Raw genomic sequence first — 22,459 nt, 5'->3', positions numbered from 1 at the left:
AAAATATTCTACCTGTGTGAGTGGGGCTGGTTGAAGGGAGGGTAAAAGATCCTACCTGTGTGAGTGGGGCTGGTTGGAGTGAGGGTAAAAGATCCTACCTGTGTGAGTGGGGCTGGTTGGAGTGAGGGTAAAAGATTCTACCTGTGTGAGTGGGGCTGGTTGGAGTGAGGGTAAAAGATTCTACCTGTGTGAGTGGGGCTGGTTGGAGTGAGGGTAAAAGATTCTACCTGTGTGAGGAATGCCAGGGTGTAGTCAGTCCCCTGGGCAGCCACCTCTCTGATCAGATCCTTGGTGCCGTTCTTCAGCAGCTTCTCTTCAATGGAGTTCCCACTCTCCAGTCTGGGATACAAAATACCAAGTTACCAACTTCAAACTGACTAACATTCCAGTTAGTCATCCTGATATGGTATGTAGAGTTACAGTTGAAGTCAGAAGTTTACATACACTTAAGTTGGAGTCATTAAAACTCGTTTTTCAACCACTCCACAAATGTCTTGTCAACAAACTATAGTTTTGGCAAGTCGGTTAGGACATCTACTTGGTGCATGACACAAGTCATTTTTCCAACAACTGTTTACAGACAGATTATTTCACTTATAATTCCCTGTATCACAATTACAGTGGGTGAGAAGTTTACATACACTAAGTTGACTGTGCCTTTAAACAGCTTGGAAAAAGCCAGAAAAGTACACCTCCAATTGACTCAAATGATGTCAATTAGCCTATCAGAAGCTTCTAAAGCATTGACATCATTTGAGTCAATTGGAGGTGTACTTGTGGATGTATTTCAAGGCCTACCTTCAAACGCTGTGCCTCCTTGCTTGACATCATGGGAAAATCAAAAGAAATCAAGATCTCAGAAAAAAATGATAGCCCTTCATAAGTCTGGTTCATCCTTGAAAGCAATTTTCAAATGCCTGAAGGTACCAAAGATCGTACTTTTTGGAGAAATGTCCTCCGGACCGATGAAACAAAAATAGAACAGTTTTGCCATAATGACCATCGTAAAGTTTGGAGTAAAAAGGGGGAGGCTTGCAAGCCAAAGAACACCATCCCAACCATTAAGCACGGGGGTGGCAGCATCATGTTGTGGGGGTGCTTTTCTGTAGGAGGAAATGGCGCACTTCACAAAATAGATGGCATCATGATAAAGTAAAATTATGTGGATATATTGAAGCAACATCTCCAGACATCAGTCGGGAAGTTAAAGCTTGGTCGCAAATGGGTCTTCCAAATGGACAATGACCCCAAGCATACTTCCAAAGTTGTGGCAAAATGGCTAAAGGACAACAAAGTCAAGGTATTGTAGTGGCCATCACAAAGCCCTGACCTCAATCCTATTGAAAATTTGTGGGCAGAACTAAAAAAGCATGTCCGAGCAAGGAGGCCTACAAACCTGACTCAGTTACACCAGCTCTGTCAAGAGGAATGACATTTCACCTTCTTAAAATAAAGTGTTGATACTAACTGACCTAAGACAGTGAATGTCAGGAATTGTGAAAAACTGAGTTTCAATGTATTTGGCTATGGTGTATGTAAACTTCCGACTTCAACTGTATGGCAGAACATGTCTTTAGCCTGTCTGTTACCTATAGATGTGGATGTCCTTGAAGCGTCCGATCTTGTCGCACCACTCCTGGGTGCGGGCGTCCATGCTGGGGTTGAGGTCTGTGTCGTAGAATATAATGGTGTCTGCATCGAACACGGTCCCCACGGCCGAGCAGCAGCGGTTGGTCAGAATGCTACAGAACACCTGTCTGTTCCTGTTGAAGGTCTTCATATGCTCCTGATGGGAGGGAGGGAGATATCGTGAGAAACCGAGAGAGAGACAGATTAGTCCTAAGGAGAGGGCTTCAGAGTTGGATCCTATCCCAATACTCCAATTAAGATAATTGTATAGGTAGCATTACGTCTTGTGACCCTGATCAATACTAGCATCTAGCATCTACAAAACACATGGTATAGATGGTTGGAGAGGTCTAAATCCTACAAATTATAGTATGGTTTATGATAAGAGTATATGCTGCATCAGTGACTGGTGTGCTGAAACTGAGCAGTTCGTCACAACTATACTTTGTCTTTTAGACAAATGAAGACACGCTTCCTCTGCTTCAAATGTTACAAACCAAACACCTCCGGTATACTTCCCTCAGCTAACCGACAGAGAGACGGAAGGAGAATTAGACAAGAGGTCGGTTAGACAAGAGGCAGACACATCTGATTGGACAGCCAGAAAATAAAAATAGCGAGTGTAGCAGAAACAGGTTTTTCAGACAGAAAATGAAACGGCAAGTATAGCAGAAAAGTAAAAAGTACAGCACTAAAAAAGCCCAATAGCCCCATAGGTTCTCTAGAGTTGTCACTGTGTGCTTCTCTTAAGGCCCTAGGAGGAACAGAATCCAGTAGGGAGGGAAGAGAGCATAGTACTCTGTCCCCTTATAGTGCCAGAACACTGCACTGAATCAAGAGGTCCCAGTGTTAGACAGGGAGAAACAGAAAGAGAAGCAGGGCTGTCACTGAGTGAGTGAACTACAATTAACCCTAGTCATGCAACACAATAGAAGTCTCTGTGTGTGAACTCACTATAACACAGGCACCATAACTGGTGCAGCGGATGACTTCCTTGGTACAAAGGTGTTTTACCTGGCGTTCCTCTGTGGTCAGGCTCTCGTCCACGCGGATGTATGTGAGCTGCCGGTGGTCCAGGAAGGCCTCCAGGATGTCCAGCATCTTCACCATCTGTGTGAAGATGAGGACTCGATGATTCTCCGACCTCAGCTTCTGGAGCAGAATGGCCAGGGCCTCAAGTTTACCTTCGGCGGGGGAAAAAAAGAAGCTCATTTTTGCGTAATTCTAACAATGTGTGCAGCCCACGCACCAAATGGACTACCTATGTTGAGCCAGGCTTATAGGAGAGCCTAGAGCCCTGGCACACAAAGCTAAATATAGTCTTATGCTGAGCTCACCTGAGTCCATCTGCATGAGCTGCAGGTCAGGGAACTGGAGTTGGTGTCCAGAGGCCAGGCGGTGGATCTCTGTGCTGTAGGGGGCTGCAGCCTCCCGAAGCCTGCGACTGATCGACTTCTGCTCCAGGCTGTAGGGAGCTGGGGGATTGGCTGCATACAGGTGAGGGGGAGGAGCTACTGCGACAGGGACAACACATGATAACCTAAAGAGAGGAGAGTTTTTAATGACTGTAAGAAATACAAAAGGCTATATGAACTCAAGTAGGCTTTAACTCAATTCACTATACGTAAACATAACTATACTTTGAACCAGGGTGATCACGTCCATCCTGAAATAAAAGTTTAATCTGACAGTGATGTGAGGTGATTGACCATCGTGGGAAGTTGGATACCTGCTGACTAGGTGGCTGCCGGCATCCTGGCGGTGTGTGGAGGAGAGCAGGGCAGACTGGAGGTGTGTGGTGGTGGCCACAGGGGTCCTCTGGGCCCTGAGGCAGCTGTCCCTGCCCACCCACCTCCAGCCCCTGGGGCTCAGGGCAGAATGAGGAGCCCCTGGGGTCACAGAACAGGCTTGGAGCAGGTCAGCCCCGTACAGGACACTGCGGCCACAGCGCCGCTCGTTGGAACTGAACAGGCGGCTCAGACGCTCCTTCAGCAGACGACTCCTCTCCTCTGACGACTCCTTGTACATGACACACAAGAACGGCATCATAGTGACATTTCATCGTGTTGGTGAGAATATGGATCATGGGACTATAGAAATAGGTATGTAGTTTCGTTTCATTTTCTACTGTGTTTTACCGGTGCCAGTTCTACCTACCTGAGGGGCAATAGGAGCAGCAGGAGCTGGCTTGACGCTCACCCCTGAGGCTGAAACTTTACAAGTAAAGGGAGAAAGACCAAGGCCATTACGGCACAACCACTGTCAGAAAGGTGACTATAGAGTTGTAAGCCATGACAGCAGAGACAGTGATGTAATTCTTCAGGCACCAGCTGCATTATTCACAGTTGAAGGTGGATGGCTTACCTTGGTGGGTTGGGGGGGATGGGGTGCCAGGTGTGGGGGAGGAGTTGGAGACGGGTACAGCTTGAGGTACCGTCTGCATGAGCATGGAGCCCTGAGGCCGGAGGATCTGCTGACCGGGGGCCGACACTATCTGCAGGATATTACCTGTACCACCACACAACCAGGCACACAGACAACACGGAAACCTTCAAACAGCTATTTCGGGTAATAACCATTTAATTTCATCACTCTCTAAGTAAAAATGTCTATACATGTAACATCGGTTATCCAACTCTAAATATTTATATGATTTGGAATAAATTACATGGCAGAGAGAAAAGTAACATTTGTTGCAAGTGATTGCAATATATTGAAGGGAAAGAGAGGTAATAAGGAGAGTATGAAATGTTGGGTGTACATTACCGAGTGTACCTTGGAGCTGCAAGGGCTGCCCTGTGGTGAGCTGTCGGAGCTGGCTGGGGGACAAGGTGAACTTGTTGCCCTGGAACTGCAGCGTGACGGGGGTCTCAGGCTGGGAGATCCGGTTCTGACTGCCTGCTATGGATGCCAGCTGGGCTATTTTCACCACATCTCCACCTTTAGGAGGGAAGACACACACACACACACACACACACACACACACACACACACACACACACACACACACACACACACACACACACACACACACACACACACACACACACACACACACCTCTAGTCAAATAACACCACAGACCAAAAGAGGACTGCTGTCAGAAACAGTCTAACAGTGCATCACCAAAAAGACAAAATAAAAGACATGTTTGATATTTCAGTTAGTTGAAGGGTGAGGGGGACTAGACATGCAGATCCAGGGTGGGTTAATGAGTGGGACGAGCGTAGGTAGCTGCACTCCACAACACCAGAATCATTGTGGTTGCTAATCTCTATCAGAACCTGAGGGGGAAATTTAAAAAAAAAAGAACAAGTCATCTTCAGGTGCCACTGCTTTTTTCAGTTAAAGTGGCTTGCACTTAACTGCTTTTTCAACAACAACACCTATTGCAGGCATGCAATTACACGATGCACCTTTATCCAAATGATTGCCCAAAAAGACCTGTATGCTCTTTTAAAGATACATTTTTTGGCAATAATAGTTTTAAATGCTATAATTTCTGAGTTGTGTGTTTGAGTTACTATTGAAAAGGTAACCGTGTGTGTTCACACTGGGGGTAAGGACCGGCCTGAGGTCAGCAGTATGTGCGACCATTTACACATGCTTAGCAGTGCACACCTTCAGAGTAGAGGTCGACCAATTAATTAGGGTCGATTTCAAGTTTTTATAACATTCGGAAATCTGAATTTTTGGACACCAATTTGGCCGTTTTTTTCTTCTTACACATTTATTTAATCTTTATTTAACCAGGCAAGTCAGTTAAGAACACATTCTTATTTTCAATGACGGCCTAGGAACGGTGGGTTTACTGCCTGTTCAGGGGCAGAACGACAGATTTTTACCTTGTCAGCTCGGGGATTGAATCTTGCAACCTTAAAGTTAACTAGTCAGTTAACTAGCTCTAACCACCTGACATTGCACTCCACGAGGAGCCTGCCTGTTACGCGAATGCAGTAAGCCAAGGTAAGTTGCTAGCTAGCATTAAACTTATCATATAAAAAACAATCAATCAATCATAATCACTTGTTAACTACACATGGTTGATGATATTACTAGTTTATCTAGCGGGTCCTGCGTTGCATATAATAGATGCGGTGCGTATTCGTGAAAAAGGACTGTCATTGCTCCAATGTGTACCTAACCATAAACATCAATGCCTTTCTTAAAATCAATACACAAGTATATATTTTTAAAGATGCACATTTAGCTAAAATAAATCCAGGTTAGCAGGCAATATTAACTAGGTGAAATTGTGTCAATTGTGTCTGCATTGCACGCAGAGTCAGTGTATATGCAACAGTTTGGGCCGCCTAACTTGCCAGAATTTTACGTAATTATGACATAACATTGAAGGTTGTGCAATTTAACAGGAATATTTAGACTTATGAATGCCACCCGTTAGATAAAATATGGAACGGTTCCGTATTTCACTGAAAGAATAAATGTCTTGTTTTCGAGATGATACTTTCCGGATTCGACCATATTAATGAGACCAAAGGCTCCTATTTTTGTGTGTTATTATGTTATAATTAAGTGATTTGATAGGGCAGTCTGACTGAGCGGTGGTAGACACCAGCAGGCTCGTAAGCATTCATTCAAACAGCACATTCGTGCATTTTGCCAGCAGCTCTTTGTTGTGCTTGAAGCATTGCGCTGTTTATGACTTCAAGCCTATCAACTCCCGAGATTAGGCTGGTGTAACCGATGTGGAATGGCTAGCTAGTTAGCGGGGTGCGCGCTAATAGCGTTTCAAACGTCACTCGCCCTGAGACTTGGAGTAGTTGTTCCCCTTGCTCTGCATGGGTAACGCTGCTTCGAAGGTGGCTGTTGTCGATGTGTTCCTGGATAGAGCCCAGGTAGGAGCGAGGAGAGAGTCGGAAGCTATACTGTTACACTGGCAATACTAAAGTGCCTATAAGAACATCCAATAGTCAAAGGTTAATGAAATACAAATGGTAGTCCTATAATTCCTATAATAACTACAACCTAAAACTTCTAACCTGGAAATATTGAAGACTCATGTTAAAAGGAACCACCAGCTTTCATATGTTCTCATGTTCTGAGCAAGGAACTTAAACGTTAGCTTTCTTACATGGCACATATTGCACTTTTACTTTCTTCTCCAACACTTTTGCATTATTTAAACCAAATTGAATATGTTTCATTATTTATTTGAGTCTAAATAGATTTTATTGATTAAGTGAATTGATTAAGTTTTTTTTATTGATTAAGTGAAAATAAGTGTTCATTCAGTATTGTTGTAATTGTCATTGTTACAACTAAAATAAAATACATTTTTTATGTAAATCGGCTGGTTAATCGGTATCGGCTTTTTTTTGGTCCTCCAATAATCGGTATCGGCGTTGGAAAATCATTATCGGTCGACCTCTACTTCAGAGTCAAAATAAACCAGAAAAGACGACATCAACAAACAGAGGAACCAAAGATTTAGGATCCCTTCCTGCAGAGGCAAAATATTAGTAAAATAGGAGAACCAATATTTAGGGGCGGGGGAATATAATTTTAAAACAGTCTTGTGTGGTCTATCATGGCAGCAGACGTTGGGTTGTGGACATGCAGGTTTCAGAAGAGATACTGAGGGGGCTGTTTGGGGATGCTGCTGACGTGGCTGAAGTTCTCATTTTTAAAGTGCCTTTTATCTTCACTCAGTGATACGCTGCAGTAAAATAGGACAATGGAAATGCCATAGCTGTAAACCTGAATATGTTTTCTACCTTTAAAACTATATCAAACAATACTGTTAACATGACAATAATATTCTAATACTATAATTCCACAATGACATAGATTTTTGTATTTACACAGAAAGAAGTGCTGTTTCTTTAAAAGCCAAGACCCAAACACACATCAGCAGTGTCCCAGAGAGAGAGAGGCCTGTTGTCAGAGCAGCCCTATCTGTTGAGCCGAAAGTGGAGGGAAACGTTGGAGGGAGGGGGCCACTTACTAGGCAACCTTGCCTGGGCCTGGGACGTTAGAACCAGCCTCTGTGGAACCAGGCTGGGCTGGATGGCATGGGTGGGGCCTAGGGATGGCCTGTGGACCTGGACAATGCCAGGCAGAGTGGGCTGGGCTGCACCACACAGAGCCTGGCCCAGGGCCACAGTCCCCACCACATGCTGGCCAGTGGCAGCGCTCCCAGAGGAGCCTACAGCAGACCCAGTGGTGCCGGTGGCTGCAGAGGTAGTCTGGACTTTCTGAATAGCCGTCCCAGCCACTGTGAAGTACAAGGGGGTTTGGAATGGGCTAACTGTTAGGAAGGGACTGGAACAACGCGTCAGTTAATTCAACAGCACAACCCGAGGGTGGTGGGTCCATCACATAGGTTTGGTTTATACCAGTCTGGGATAGATAGGTCCAGAACAGGGATGGGCAACTGGCAGACCCCCCTTTGTAGGCCCGCAGATCAATTTCCAATTATTATAATATTTTGATTAAGGAACTCAGTCGGGTGTCTCAGCGTACTGTGGAGAGTTAGAATAGTATAATACACAAAGTGCAAGTTGAAAATGTGGTTGTGAATCAGCAGTTATGTCAGTCACTGACAGTCAAATAAGTAGCCCATGTCAGTAAAATGTGTTGACTTGGAGGAAATTACCTATAAAACTACACATTTTTCTCTCCGCCATCATGGCAAAATGAGTAGAATTGCGTGAGATGAGTTAAAAAATGTCTAAATCTTCTCTCCGCTCCATAGCAAAATATGTAAAATTGCAGCAAACTTGTTTTAAAAATGTGTAGATTTGCAGGAAATCTCACCTTACCTTTTTTCCCTCTTCACTGTCAAAGAGGCACCTAAAATATGTTGCTTGCAAAATTTCACTTAGTGTCCCCAAACAGTTAGGGCCGGCTCTGACCTCACACCCGCGAGCCACGGCATCCCCTCATGGAGAGTTCCCATTTTTGATGGCCCCCACCCCCATCAAAGTTGCCCATCCCTGGTTTAGAGTCAAAAGAGGATGTCAATATAATAACATATTCACCTTCGACTTCCCTGCTTCAGAATACATTTGGAGCAGTAAAATGTTTTGTAGATTTTTTTCCAAAATGACGTTGATGACCCCATCTTTTAAAGTTACACGTGCATAAACCAGACAATTTCAAAATGTAAACGGCAGTAATGACACAATATGCAGTTAGTTTAATTAACTTCACTAAAATGCAGTTTTTAGTGTCATGACAGACTAAAACCACACATGCCATTACATGGTAGTATCATGCGATTATCTGTGTGATACACACTGCAAAAATACTGTAAATAATCAACTGCAATTATCAAAACACATTAAGATAAATGTTTGATTTACGTCAAGTTATTCAACTTGAAAACAGTGTGAACCCCTGTGCATACCAAGGTGCACCCTTGTTATAGGGATCTATAGTGAGGTCTTACCCTGTGTGGCGGTAGTGGTCTGGGCTGACTGAGGGGCGGTGGAGGTGTCGGGGGTAGTGGTGGCTGGAGGACGCTGCTGACCCACAGTACTACTCATGGGCACTAGACGACCCTCTGGCTTGGTACCATACTGCACTGGCTGGAACAACCTGTCAATCAAATTATAGATTCAATGAAAAGGTCAAGCAAGTCAGCCTAGCGCTGTGAGAATTCAAAAATATACTTCATTCGGCATTTTAGTCAGAAACAGAATGTAATCATCCATGCCATGTGGTGTGTTTTATGGTTTCCATGTGATGTGAAAGGCAGCGCACAGACCTCATGGGTTTGATCTTGCAGGGCTTGGGCCTGGCCGGTGGGTCCGGGGTTCTGTGGAGCTCCTCGATCAGCTGACGGGTGACTTTGAGTTTGGGTAGAACCTCCTCCGTCTCGTAGCGCGTCAGTCTGTTCTCATTACTGATCAGGTCAAACAGGGACAGGTCCAAGCTCTAGAAAAGGACAAAAGGAAAGTGTGTTCTGAATGTAGGTGGAGACTAAGTTGTCAGATAAAGACCTAGAGATAAATCACAACCAATCTAATTAATTTCATTCTACATCATTCAGGTGAGCAGTACTAATGAAATAAAATAATCGGAATAAAAACCCTCAGGAGTTTTTAACTGTGTGGTACTGGCACTCTCCTAGTCCTACCGTGCGTTGGTCCTTCTGCAGGGCTCCCAGCACCAGGGAAGGGGTGTTGTACTGCAGAGACAAACATACGTAGGAGCTGCTGGTCTCCCTGATGTTTACCAGGTCTGGGTGGTTACAGATCCTCTGCAGCTGCAGCAGCACCTGCAGCACACTCACAAAATGACCCGGCTTCAACGCCTCCTGGGCTCTAGGGGCAGACAGAACAAAACATTCAGAAACAGGGCAAGTGAATTTAACATCTGTGCAACCATGCTCTGTTAATAACCAAAGAATCATCATGCATTTCTACCGTTGAACCTGTGCTCAAATATTCAGTCTACAAGAATAGGACAAAATGCAATCAGGTTGTCCATACATTAGGCTGAGGAACTGTGGTGTCTGGAGGCCCGACTCACCCTGGCTGAGTGAGGATATCTTCATACATGCTCCTCTGTCTGCTGGACAGGCGACACTTGAGGATGTGTTCATACTTCTTAGGGAGCTGCTTCTCCACGTCCCTCTTACAGCGCCTCAGAATGAAGGGTTGGATCATCTGGAGAGGAGAGGAGAAAGGATGTCAGATCAATTGGTAACTAGGTATGAACAGCTATGCCCTGGTAAATGGGAATCATACTGACCACCAATGTTAAGCAAGATGTCTTCTTTAATGATGAAACACACACATTAGGAATGATAAACAACTTCACACCACAACTAAACTGCCATCGAGATCCATGAAATCAGTGACTATTGACAACCTCTAAACACACAAGGATTAGAAAGATGAGCGTTTGGTTGTACCCCTACTGACCCTGTGTAGGCGAATGACCAGTTTGTGGCAGTAGTCCTGGTTCTGGTCTGTGCCTGGCTTGACAGGGAAGTCTGTGTAGGGTCTGGTGATGCCTGGCAGGAGGAAGTGGATCATGGTCCACAGCTCCTTCAGTGTGTTGTGTAGTGGAGTGTTGATCAGGAGGATCCTCTGCTGACTGGAAACACAAACCACAACAACACATCATCAGTTTTAGTTGTTTCTCTTAGTCACAAACAATTTAAAATGCATGGAAAACCACAAGGTAAAAAAATAATACATTTCAGAGTTTAGCCTTCATTTCATGCTAAGTAAGCTGTCACGGAAAAGCCCTCGGCAGACCAGTATGTGATTGGGTGTAACCACAGAGCTAATCTAAAATAAGAGTTGTTCACCTCTTGAGAGCAAAGATGGTTTCCCAGTGTTTCTCAGACATGTTCTTAATGAGCTGCACCTCATCCAGGACCAGGTGTTTCCACCTCCTTCTCAGGAAGTGGCTCTGGTCCTTCAGCAGCAGCTTGTAGGACGTCACACACACATGGAAGCTATTGGCCTCCGCCCACCACTGGAGACACATCAACAATACGACAAGTTACAGACAGACAAATGCAAACGGGTATACAAGGGCATTTGAAATAAGACAAACAGAGAAGAAAATTTACATCTTTATGGCACTGTATTCATGAGAAGTGTCCATGGTTTACTGTGTCACATTTGGTGCTGCTGTCCTGCCCAAAGCCTCTCTGCTGGAATGGATCTCATGGGTCTGTCTATTGAAAAAGGTCCTATTGAAAAAGATCATTAGTAGTTACCCTTCTCTTTGCTCTGCATTCATGTCTGTTGCCAAGGTAGAGGAGGATCTTGAGGCCAGGACACCAGCGTTTAAACTCCATCTCCCAGCTCAGCATCTTACACGTCCTCACCACAACTAGGTGGGGGCCCCAGATACCTACATTTAAAAAAATTCAAATAAGTCTACATACATGGTTACATACAGAAACGTAAAAGAAGCATTGAATAACCTATTTCAGCATTAGGTTAGATTACCCTCTTGACAGGCCAGATGGGCCAGGTAGGCCACAATCTGCACGGTCTTGCCCAGTGCAGTCTCGTCTGCTAGGATGCCATTGAGGTGTTTCTTGTGGAGGCTGGCGAGCCAGTCCACTCCGATCTGCTGGTACTCACGCAGTGATCCGTGCAGCAGGAAAGGAGCCTGGCTGCGGACCTGAGATACATAGCAAAGGGTCATAATGATTCCCTTTTTGTATATAGTAACCCACTAACTGTCCTCTTAACTGTAGATTAAGTTTATAAGCAATTTTGTTATTTCATTAATCTTGCCAAATTCCTCTCATTCTCAAAATGGTTATATGACACCCAACAGTGAACCACTGGGTCAGTGTGAGGCTGAGATGTGAGGACTCACAGAAGAGGTGGTCCTGGCACTACCCTTGGGTAGGATGAGTTCCGTGGCGGCTGCCACCTCTGCTATGTCCTTCTTAGGCTTCCCGTCAGCACCAGGGGGACAGGCCTTGTCAGAACCTCGATACTGGTCCACACTGAGCAGAGAGTCTATCACTACAGCCTCGTGGGGGCTGTCCAGAAAGGACTCCATCTCTGAGATGGAACAATAACCACATCAGCACTACAGAGAGAACACCACCCGTCCACAAATCCTTATGCTTTGAAACATCATCTTGGCATATCAACAATCACACGGCACCGAGCAAGACGGGTACACAGAGATGGAGTTACATGTAGCGTTTAAGTGTACCTTCAGTCTCCTCCCGGTCCTCCTCATCACTTGGTGGGGCAGGCTGGGGCCAGTCAAAGTTGTCAGTGTAGGCACCAGCATACTGTTTCACCAACGCATCCAGAGGCATCTCAGCTGAGAACGGTACAAGACAGAGAGGAAAGGCTCAGCATAGACAAAACCCAAGGGGCACTTATAAACAGAAAGAAAACACCATTAAATAAAGGTCATCGGGCTAAATCCATCACTGGTTCTGGTGAGAAAAAGGCGTGTCATGCTGACCATCCTTAGCCAGATCGGCCAACTCTGCCCTCTGATCAGCTGTCACCTCCATGGCTTCCTGCTCCTCTATGGTGCTCTCCTCATCCTGAACTGTAAGAGAGAACACAGCCATAGACAAGTTACAGGATAACTTGTGCTCAAACAACTGTTCAATGCAAGAGGGTACCTGTTGGCACCCACCTGCTCAAAGCCTAAACAAAATGACATCTATACTGAACACAAATATAAATGAAACAATTTCAACGATCTTTCTGAGTTACAGTTCATATAAGGAAATCAGAATTGAAATAAATTCATTAGGCCCTAATCTATGAATTTTGTATGACTGGACAGGCGCACCCACTTGGGAGCCAGGCTCACTCACTGGGAGCCAGGCCCAGCCAATCAGAATGAGTTTTTCCCCACAAAAGGGCTTTATTACAGACATAAATACTCCTCAGTTTCATCAACTGTCCGGGTGGCTGGTCTCAGACGATCCCGCAGGTGAAGAAGCCGGATGTGGAGGTCCTGGGCTGGCGTGGTTACACGTGGTCTGCGGTTGTGAAGCCGGTTGGATATACTGCCAAATTCTCTAAAACAACGTTGGAGGCGGCTTATGGTAGAGAAATTAACATTCTATTCTCTGGTAACAGCTATGTTGGACATTCCTGGAGTCAGCATGCCAATTGCACACTCATTCAAAACTTGACACATCTGTGGCATTGTGTTGTGTGACAAAACTGCACATTTTAGAGTGGCCTTTTATTGTCCCCAGCACAAGGTGCACCTATGTAATGATCATGCTGTTTAATCAGCTCCTTGATATGCCACACCTGTCAGGTGGAAGGATTATTTTGGCAATGGAGAATTGCTCACAAACAGGGATGTAAACACATTTGAGAGAATAAGCTTTTTGTGCATATGGACAATTTCTGGGATCTTTTATTTCAGCTCATGAAACATGTGACTAACACTTTACATGTTGGGTTTATATTTTTGTTCAGTATATTTTTGACACATACCTTCTTCAGCCAATGAAGTGCTGGACTTTCGCTTCCTTGATGACATAGTGGGTTCCTGTGAATAAGATTTTAAATAAGTGTCATACCACCCCCCAAAAATATTAGATTATGTCTGGATAATTTGGACAAGAGCCAGGAAGTCAATGCAGCACCTACGTCTTTTTCAGCTTTATCTGCTGTCGACTGAGTAGGTTGAACATCTTGTCCTGTGACACAAGGAACAACCAATATATTCAATAGATATATGAAAGTTAGCTTGTAGTAAAACCATTTCAAAAGGCTCTTAAATAAACTCCTTACTCGATGCTCTCTGCAGGCTGAGCATTTTCAGTCTCTTCTCATAAATCTCAAACTGTAGTTTTATTTCCACAACCTGAGAGAAACCAAATGGAACAAATTAATTAGGATGGACAGAGTGTATCACACTCTTGAAATTATTAAGGACAACAATGGAACAGTTCACATCAAGAGAAACTCACCTGCTCAATGTTGGACCAGAAGAACTCCACCTCTCTAGCGATGGTGCTAGCAATGTGACGAAGCCTCAGTTCTTCCTCTTTCTTGAACTTCGCTTCCATTTTCTTCTGCTCATCATGGTAACGGGAACAGGTGCGAACCAGCTGGGGAATGGGGAATATGTCATATGCAGTTATGATCGTGTACCGAAATCTTAACAACGACAGTACTGCAGTAACAGTACACCAAGAGGACTATGTCATCATACCTTCTTGGCAGCAGCCATCTTCCACCTCCTCTCCTGGGCAAAGTCAGCTGCCATCCACTGCATCTCCTCCAGTAGGTAGTCCCAGTGGGACTTGGGCCGAGAGGACTCCATGAGCTTGGGCAGCCTGCTGGCTGACCACTGGCCCTCTTTCCTCAGCTCAGAGATACGCTGGTGCACCTGGCTCTCCTGGGGGGTCAGAGGTCACATCATGAGCAGTCTGAACACTAAAGCACCTGATCAGTCTGAACATAAAAGCACCTGAACAGTATGAAACACAGTCTGAACACAAAAGCTCTTGCAGAGTCATAGGTTTTTCTGAACCAACTCCTCACCAGTTTGGTCTGCTCAGCTTGTTTGTCCTGTGAGCTCCCTTCTGATGACTGCATACCTGAGCCCTGAACAAAGCCACCCATTTTGATAGTGGAAGTGCTGTTGGGCCCGGCCAGTTTGGACTGTGTGGCAGGGGTGATGTTGGACCCGGGGTGGCGGAGGGGGCTAATGGTGTGGGGGAGGGGAGTGAGTTGGGAACATTGAGGGGGGCAGGAGACATGGAGGGGTTAGACAGGGAGTTGATCATCATTCTTTGGCCAGGTTGGTTGGACTCTGCTCCAGGACGAGCAAGAGCCACAGTCTGATCAAGGGAGAAGAGAGAAGGCAAACTGTTGATCTACAAACCAATGAACAAACCAAAAACATGCAATGTTTGGAAGTTACCCTTTGGACTCACCGCCTGTCCTGGCTGCAGCATGGGCTGAGGCTGCTGTAGCTGCTGAGCCTGCATCTGGAGGTGAAGGCCAGACTGCATCTGCTGCTGGAGCTGTGTGTGGTGGTTTACTGGAGCCATGATGGGGCCGGCCCCCTGCACTTTCACCTGGGCCTGAAGCAGGTTGGTGGCCTGGGCTGAGCTATCCAACAGCTGTGACTGCTGAGATAGAGCCATGGGCAGGCCTGCCATGGGGAGGGCGCCCTGTGGGAGGCGACCTGGCAGCTGGGGGGGAGGGGTGTGCAGGCTGGCAGCGTTCTGCACCGGAGGCCCTTTAGACGGGTCATAGAGCGGCTGGTTTTGCTTCTGCCCGGGGATCTGAACCGACTGTGGGTTGGGGGGCATCCCGCCTGGTGCACAGTAACCAAGTCATAAGGAAAACAAGGAAAGGAGCAGAGAGAGGGAAAGAATAACAAGGTGTGGCTGTGAGTTACTGTTTCTCTGTCCATACCAATCCTGCTCTCTCTAAAATAATGGCCTGTTAAAAACACTACACTCTGCACTGGACTGAGATTCAGGTGAGCACTAAAGGGGGACTGAGCAGTACTCAGGCCAAAGGGCATTTTGTGCCTCATTCTTAAGCCAATATATTTCAGTACTGACTGAACGTGATCATCTGATTCTAAAACGATAGTGTTTACTGCTCCATCTATGGTACCAGCGACCCAGAACGTCTCAATTGGATGTACTATGAGTCAACAGCAGTGTATTTCTTACTGTTGACGAAGAGAGAACATTCATGAAAATTATAAAGAACAATGGTTACAGAAGAAACAAATCAATGTGATCATCTACATGTCCTTCAAATAAAATACTACTTTTGTTAATGCAAAAATAAAAACATTATCTTTAAAATGTTAAGAGAAGAGAATGTGATTAAAACAGCAGAAATAATCATGCATAAACAGTTTCAGCAGAGGGACTGAGAAGAAAGGGTTCAAAATCAAATGAAACAGAAAATATTGAAAATAGAAAACAGAGGGGAAGAAAAAAGAAAATAAATTGAGCAATCACCATCACAAAAACACCATATGTTCAGCATGCATGAAGCAATGTCATGCCGAGCTGGAATGCTGGCAAATACTTGCCTCGAGTTTTGTGGTCAGAGACCATAGCAAAGCAAAGCAAAGGAGTGAGCAGGAGGACACACATGTGATCTTGCAGACAGCAGGGCTGAGCGGAGCTGTGCACACAGACTGAGCAGCACCTGTCTTACCTCCCTGACCATCACACATCATCCCCTAGACCACATCAACACCTGGCCCTGACATACACCACGCCAACCTGTGACATGTCATGACTGCATCAAGCTTCCTCCATACGGCTCCCCTCCTTCCTACTACAACTGGGGGAAAGAGGCCAAGTCAGAACGGTATGCCATGGAAACAGATGGGGGAATCCAACAAAGGATGAGCATGATGGAACAAGAAAAGGAAACAACGGATGCTCTTGATGACTAATAACTGAATTTAGTATTGAAATGCATTGTGAATCCATGTTGACAATGCAATGACGGACAACGGAGAGGGAGGGAGGTGCAGGAGACAGAGGGATGAGAATGATGAGTATAAAAAAGGAAGAACAAAAAAGCAATCACCGAATGAGCAAACATGCCCCACTGGAAAGATACATTTGGTTTTTTCCCAGGGTTCCTCCTGTCTTACTTTCCGTGATCCGCTTGTGAATTAGCCAAAGCTCCAACGGCACAGGAAAGTCCGTCCAAACAGACGCTCGAGAAGAACACATTTGACAATAGAAATGGATGGAGACGGATGATCAATAAAACATAAAAGTCAAATCATAAGACATGGCATCTTCCCAGTGAGGCTACTCCTTTCTTCAGACTTTTTTTTTTCTTCTTCCCCATTTTATCCCTTGTTCTAGAGAGAGAGAGAGAGTGCTGGGAGACCTATGCCTGAACTTCCTGGGGTGTCTGTCCAGCGGATGGATGAAGATCACTTTGTTGATGCTGCTTTGAGGTTTCGTTGGAGACAATGGGACGCTGTTGGAATTCAGTTTGTCTCATAAGATTGATGACACGTCCAGCAGCATTGAACAGAACACATAACGGCCTGGTAGTAGCACTCCTACCTTGCGCTGTCGGCATAAGCTGCTGGAGTGGAACGCCAGGTGATCCTAAAACACCAGGATGCTGGAAAATCATTCTATGGCGACCAACTTCAATCCGGGACCTCTTAGCCTGATCTGGGATTTAAAACACACAATACCCTCATAACGAGAAAAAGACACTCTGCAAACAGCAATTACTTTCTGTACACCATACAGACCACCTCTCCTTCCTCGGGTTAAGACTTCTACACACAGCGCTAGTAGAAGATGCCAAATATCTAAAAGCAGAAGCAATTTGAGGTAAGAAAACAAAACAAAAAACAACAACAAAAAGAACGAAAAGGGGGAGGAAACAAACCAACAAAAAGGCCACGGGAGTGTGCTGTCATTGCCCTACCTGCGTGTGCCATTGCCTGTTGCCTCTTAAAGGCATCCATATCTCCTGGGTTTGTCATGCTGCCTGATGCTCCCAGGTGGACCTGAGGAGACATATCCAAGGGTTAACAAGAGCTTGGATACAAGAGATCAAAAATGGTCTTCCAAGAGATAAAAAAGGAAACATTTAAAACAACGATAAATCCGTTCCATCCGCTCTGGTTATAGAGGTTGCAGTCACTTGGTGCCCCCATCACCGTTCTTCACCTGGAACTGCTGCTGGGAAGAGAATGCTGCTGAAACATTGGGTGGAAGCTGTGTAGCTATGGCAACTGGTGTCCCCGCCTGTCCATCCTTTCCAGTGACAACCTTGACCTGGGAGTGGCACAGAGATTTGAACTAGATTCATGTAGTTCAGGATAACAAGTCGAGGGGTTCTGAATATAGGACTTTAAAACACAATACAACAAGATATCAATCAATTCTGTAACGGTACCTCGTCATTGATGACCTCTGACTGCTCCTCCTCTTCCGATTCCTCTTCAAGGTCCAGGTCATTCTGCCTCAGGTAAGTGAAAAGCGGGACGCAGGGCTTCTTCTTGAAAGACAAATAGTCCATCATGTTCCCCTGGAGGTGCTGGAGGAAGAACAGCTCAATCAGGTAGTCTTTGAAGACCTCCTTCAGACCCTCCATCTTCTTAGTGTGGTGCTCCAGACACTGCTTCCTCAGCTGGGCCACTTCTGGGTTGGAAGGTGCAATCTCCTCCAGCTTTTTGGGTATCTGTTTCTTGATGGAGCCCATGCTCATGCCGGTAGGCGTGAGGGGGGGATTGGGGATGCCTTGGGGAGGGTTAGTGAGGGAAGGGCTGGAAGGAGGAATGGTGGAAGGCATATTGAAAGATGCTGTGGCAGCTGTCCCCACTCCAGCTACCACACCAAGAGTCTTCTCAAATATCATGGGACGCGCCAGCTGCCCCTGGATGATACTGCTGATTTGAGGTGGCAAGTTGGAGGTGGTGATGTGGCCTGGGCTCCCCAGTGTGGGCAGAGCAGTGCCACTGACCACAGGACTCTGAGGTCCAAGGTGGTGGATGGTGCCTCCAGTCTGTAAATGGGGCTGTGACAACCTGCGTTCCCGCACAGAGCCTGGTGCCCCTGGGGAGGACAGTTGCAGCTGCACCTGCCCAGCTGTGGTTGGAGCCAGCTGTGTCAACCCTGTCCCCTCTTGGTAAACAAAGTGGCCACTTCCAGATGGGCTGCCAAGACTGATTTGTCTCACAAGCATGCCAGTATCAACAAAACGTGTTGGGCTCTGTCCACACACACTCAGTCCTGCTCCGGGTGCCCCAGGTCGATGGAGGGGTACTGGGTTGTGCTGGGTGGGACTTTGGGGCTGCATGGTTTGGGGCAGGGGTGAGGTGACTTGGATATAGGAGGACGGGGCATGCTCAAACCTCCATTGCGGAGCTGTGTGCTGGAAGCCGGGAGAGCCTGGGTTCTGGAGGGGGAGCGGGGTGAGGGTGATCTGTTGGTTGCCCGTCACCATTTGACTGACGTTTTGTAAGGTGATGTTCATGTTCTGGCCTGTGACAGGGCTGCGGCTCATGATTATCTGGTAGTTGGGTGACTTGGGGGCTGAAGGGCTGGCTGCAGATGCAAACGTGGTCACAGGTGATTGTGGGTGGTTGGCTGTTGCCTGCTGTTGAGTAACTGCCATGGTCTGCAGCTGCTGGTCTTCTGGTTCAGATCCAGTGATGGACTTGGATCTCTGAAGTTGCCGTTGCATATGCTGTTGTCCACTCCCATGGTGCATTGCGTAACACTGTTACTTTATGGGAAACAATACCTGCAGCGGGTAGACATTATCATCAACTCATTTAGCCAATATTGGTTTCATATTTTAATGGTCAAAACTATGCAAATATGTATCATTCAATCAAACATTGACATATTCTTGTATCAATGTCAACCATGAATAATTCTGTACATAACTGTAGCTATTTGACGCTGTAACATTACTTTTCATTTTGACAGCAAATGGCAAAGAGCAGTGAATGGCTTGGCAAAGGTAGCCTTTCATGAATGAGTTCCATCATGCAAGCTCGCTAGTTATATTTGACGTGTTTTATTTGGTAAAGAAATAAAGAAAGACATCCACTGACAGACGCAGTTGAGCATCTAGCTAGCTTACTAACAATGTTGTTTGCATAATTTAAGACAATGTAACAATGCTATTTGAGCTCGTTAACGTTAGCTAGCTAGGTAATAATAGCTGCCGAGCCATTTCATATTATGCAGCTAACTAGTTAACACCACCTTCATAACCAGCAGCATAATAAACAATTAGGCTGCCTATATTTTCAAATGAGCTGTAGCTACAGTAGCTCGCTAAACTATGCTTATGTTTTTGCACGGCCTTGTCCTAACTCAGATGTGATACAGCTAACTATAATGCTACGGTCGAGCATTATATTAGCCAACTATGCAGCGTTGACCATGCATTAATGAAATGTGTCTTTACGTTGCTTACAAAAAGCTTTTGAGTCAACTAGCTAAATGTCCAAATACTTGGCACGCGTAAGGTCGATATTCCGCTCCTTCCCTCGGATAGCTTGCTACTAGCTCGCGCTAGCTAATGCGTTAGTCTATGGGTAAATAGACGGAACTAGCTACTTACAGCAAATACAACTCACGCTGTAGTGTCATCAACCAAAAAGTATTATTTCAAAATAAAGAAAAATGTATGAAATGTAAATACTGCTATACGGAAATATTACATGTAATGTTTTGGACATATTTCATTCTGAAACATGGCGGTGGCCACCTTACATTTTTCAAGGATCGTGCTATCTGGTATCCTTGGGACGTCGCCACCCTAAACCCCTAACCTTAAACTAACATTTACCATAACCCTTACTTAACCCTAACTCTTACCTCAACCCAGGGATCATCAACTAGATTCAAGCAAGGGACGATTTTTTCCCTGAGCGGCTGGTCGGTGCGGAACACAATTACAATTTTGTAGATTGACCGCAAGGAGCACAAACATACATCATATTTAAAGCTGCGCTTACATTTGTATATCATCATCTGTCTCTCTATTATGTGTGGAAATACTTGGGAACATATTTCCACAATTAAAATCACTAGGAGCTTGGGGGCAAATAAACCGCATTTGTCCTGCGGGCCGCTTGTTGGGGTACCCTAACTTTGTTTTTTTTTAAATACATTTTTTACAAATTATTATTCATAATACAAAAAAACTTACATTGCTACATCAAACATGTCTACCAAAACAAAGCACAGGTATTAACAAGAAAATACTCAAACATACAACAAATATCAATGAAATAATAAAAAAAAGAAACAATTTTTAGTGCAAAAATCGATTTATAATGATTCAGGAAGATGTTAGTCTTGTTGTTATTTACTAGGGATAATGTCTTAACAAGATAATTAAATTAAATCAAAGAAATGTGTAAATTTGGTATAGAATATTTTTGTTTGTGTATAAAGTATTTGGCAACAAGAATTTTAAAAAATCACAATAATTTCAATGGTCTTGTTATCATTGTAATAGTAACATATTATATCTATCATGTCAAAAACATGAGTAGTGTTCATAATGTTAAATAAGTATTTTGCAAGATTTTCCAAAAATTCTGACACAATTTTACATTCAGAGAACAAGTGAGACAGATTCTCACCTTCTTTTTCACGGAAAACGAGGATATCACCAATAGCCACAAATTTGGAAATCATGGAATTACATGGATATATCTTTTGTCAAATTTTAAAGTGCCCTTCCTTAACTTTGTTTGGTATACAATATTTGTAAGGCCTTAACCATGCATTTTTCCAGACAATATCAGGAATAAGCATGTTCCAGAAAAATGTTCCTCTCGGTGTAAGTTGGTTTTGTGAATGAAGAATTTGTCTTATATATTTATTCCAACAAGATTTCTCAAGTAAGCCCACTCCTTCTAATCTGAGTTCTGGATACATTTTATAATCGTTACCAAAGCTAAGATGAGTTTTCATTAGTGTAGTTAGACCCCTGGGAACGGCTTTGATCACAGAAATAAACTCTCTGAAAGGAATTGGAAACCCTTTCAATGTTATAAATTGTTCATATGTGAGAACATTACCCTTGTTGTTGAAAACATCAAGAACAAAGTCAATATTCCCCTCATGCCAGCTGGGGTGAACAATGACTTATTCCTTACAGTTATGTCTGAATTATTCCACAAAAGAGATTTATGTGGGGAAAGGTTGTGCAGGAAACATATTTTCCAGGGCATTAAAGCTTGTAGGTGAAACCTAGCCAATTTAGCAGGAAATCTTTCAGGAATATAATTTAATTTCAGTAAAAATTGAAGACCTCCCAACTTATTAAATACATTATTTGGAATGAAATACCATTATGAATCAGTATTGATCAAACATCTTTTCAACCAGTCGATTTTGAAAGTATTATTTATGTCAACAAAATCCAACACTTCTAGACCGCCTTCAGCTCTTTGGTTAGAAAGGACAGATTTTTTTAGTTTGTGAGACTTATTTTTCCAGATGAAGTCAAGAAAGGTCTTATTGATCTCTTTACAAGTAGCAGGATTTACACATAAAGATAATGAGGGGTACACAAAATGAGACTCTCCCAAGTATAGGAAGATCTCTTTGTAGCCAATTATTAACTATATTTTTTGTTTTCTTAATTTTAGGAGATAAATTCAAATGTTGTCTGACTAAGTGGTTTTTTGACAGATGTATTCCTAAATATTTAACACAGTCCTTTTCAGGAATATTTTCTATTTCTTTATCATCAGAGTCAAATAAACATAAGATTTCACATTTGGGTACTCTGCCTTGGTGTGCCCTGCCACTTCAATGGAGTGACGTCAGGGTTGAGCGCCCCGAGGATCCCTTATAGAAATTTCAATCTATTCTTTGAAGAACCGGAAGCAGTTCCGTTT

At 44.4% G+C, this 22,459-nt stretch overlaps 1 protein-coding gene and 1 non-coding gene across 2 annotated transcripts in view; both read right to left on the bottom strand.

Annotated features, from left to right (window-relative positions):
• The window catches only part of LOC135514178 (E1A-binding protein p400-like), a 29,597-nt gene extending 9,281 nt beyond the window's left edge, over window positions 1-20,316 (bottom strand). Inside the window, 32 exon segments of the mRNA XM_064937443.1 lie at window positions 228-339; window positions 1,590-1,786; window positions 2,644-2,813; window positions 2,967-3,169; window positions 3,359-3,648; window positions 3,787-3,842; window positions 3,994-4,137; window positions 4,396-4,569; window positions 7,596-7,865; window positions 9,042-9,190; window positions 9,360-9,529; window positions 9,732-9,918; window positions 10,127-10,263; window positions 10,522-10,696; window positions 10,914-11,083; window positions 11,331-11,467; window positions 11,566-11,743; window positions 11,945-12,135; window positions 12,293-12,406; window positions 12,554-12,643; window positions 13,555-13,609; window positions 13,711-13,760; window positions 13,855-13,927; window positions 14,034-14,174; window positions 14,279-14,464; window positions 14,611-14,789; window positions 14,792-14,909; window positions 15,006-15,391; window positions 17,509-17,590; window positions 17,754-17,861; window positions 17,983-19,332; window positions 20,164-20,316. Of these exon segments, the coding sequence (XP_064793515.1) occupies window positions 228-339; window positions 1,590-1,786; window positions 2,644-2,813; window positions 2,967-3,169; window positions 3,359-3,648; window positions 3,787-3,842; window positions 3,994-4,137; window positions 4,396-4,569; window positions 7,596-7,865; window positions 9,042-9,190; window positions 9,360-9,529; window positions 9,732-9,918; window positions 10,127-10,263; window positions 10,522-10,696; window positions 10,914-11,083; window positions 11,331-11,467; window positions 11,566-11,743; window positions 11,945-12,135; window positions 12,293-12,406; window positions 12,554-12,643; window positions 13,555-13,609; window positions 13,711-13,760; window positions 13,855-13,927; window positions 14,034-14,174; window positions 14,279-14,464; window positions 14,611-14,789; window positions 14,792-14,909; window positions 15,006-15,391; window positions 17,509-17,590; window positions 17,754-17,861; window positions 17,983-19,299 (6,009 nt within the window). The 5' untranslated portion in view covers window positions 19,300-19,332; window positions 20,164-20,316.
• On the bottom strand, window positions 2,362-2,491 carry LOC135514450 (small nucleolar RNA SNORA49). The gene has a single exon (XR_010451679.1). It is a non-coding gene; the product is annotated as a small nucleolar RNA SNORA49 (small nucleolar RNA).
• Window positions 20,317-22,459: the final 2,143 nt, after the last annotated feature.

The sequence above is a fragment of the Oncorhynchus masou genome, chromosome 25 (assembly GCF_036934945.1).
Source record: "Oncorhynchus masou masou isolate Uvic2021 chromosome 25, UVic_Omas_1.1, whole genome shotgun sequence".
In the NCBI taxonomy this organism is placed as follows: Eukaryota; Metazoa; Chordata; class Actinopteri; order Salmoniformes; family Salmonidae; genus Oncorhynchus; species Oncorhynchus masou.
This window is presented reverse-complemented; position numbering and strand designations above follow the sequence as displayed.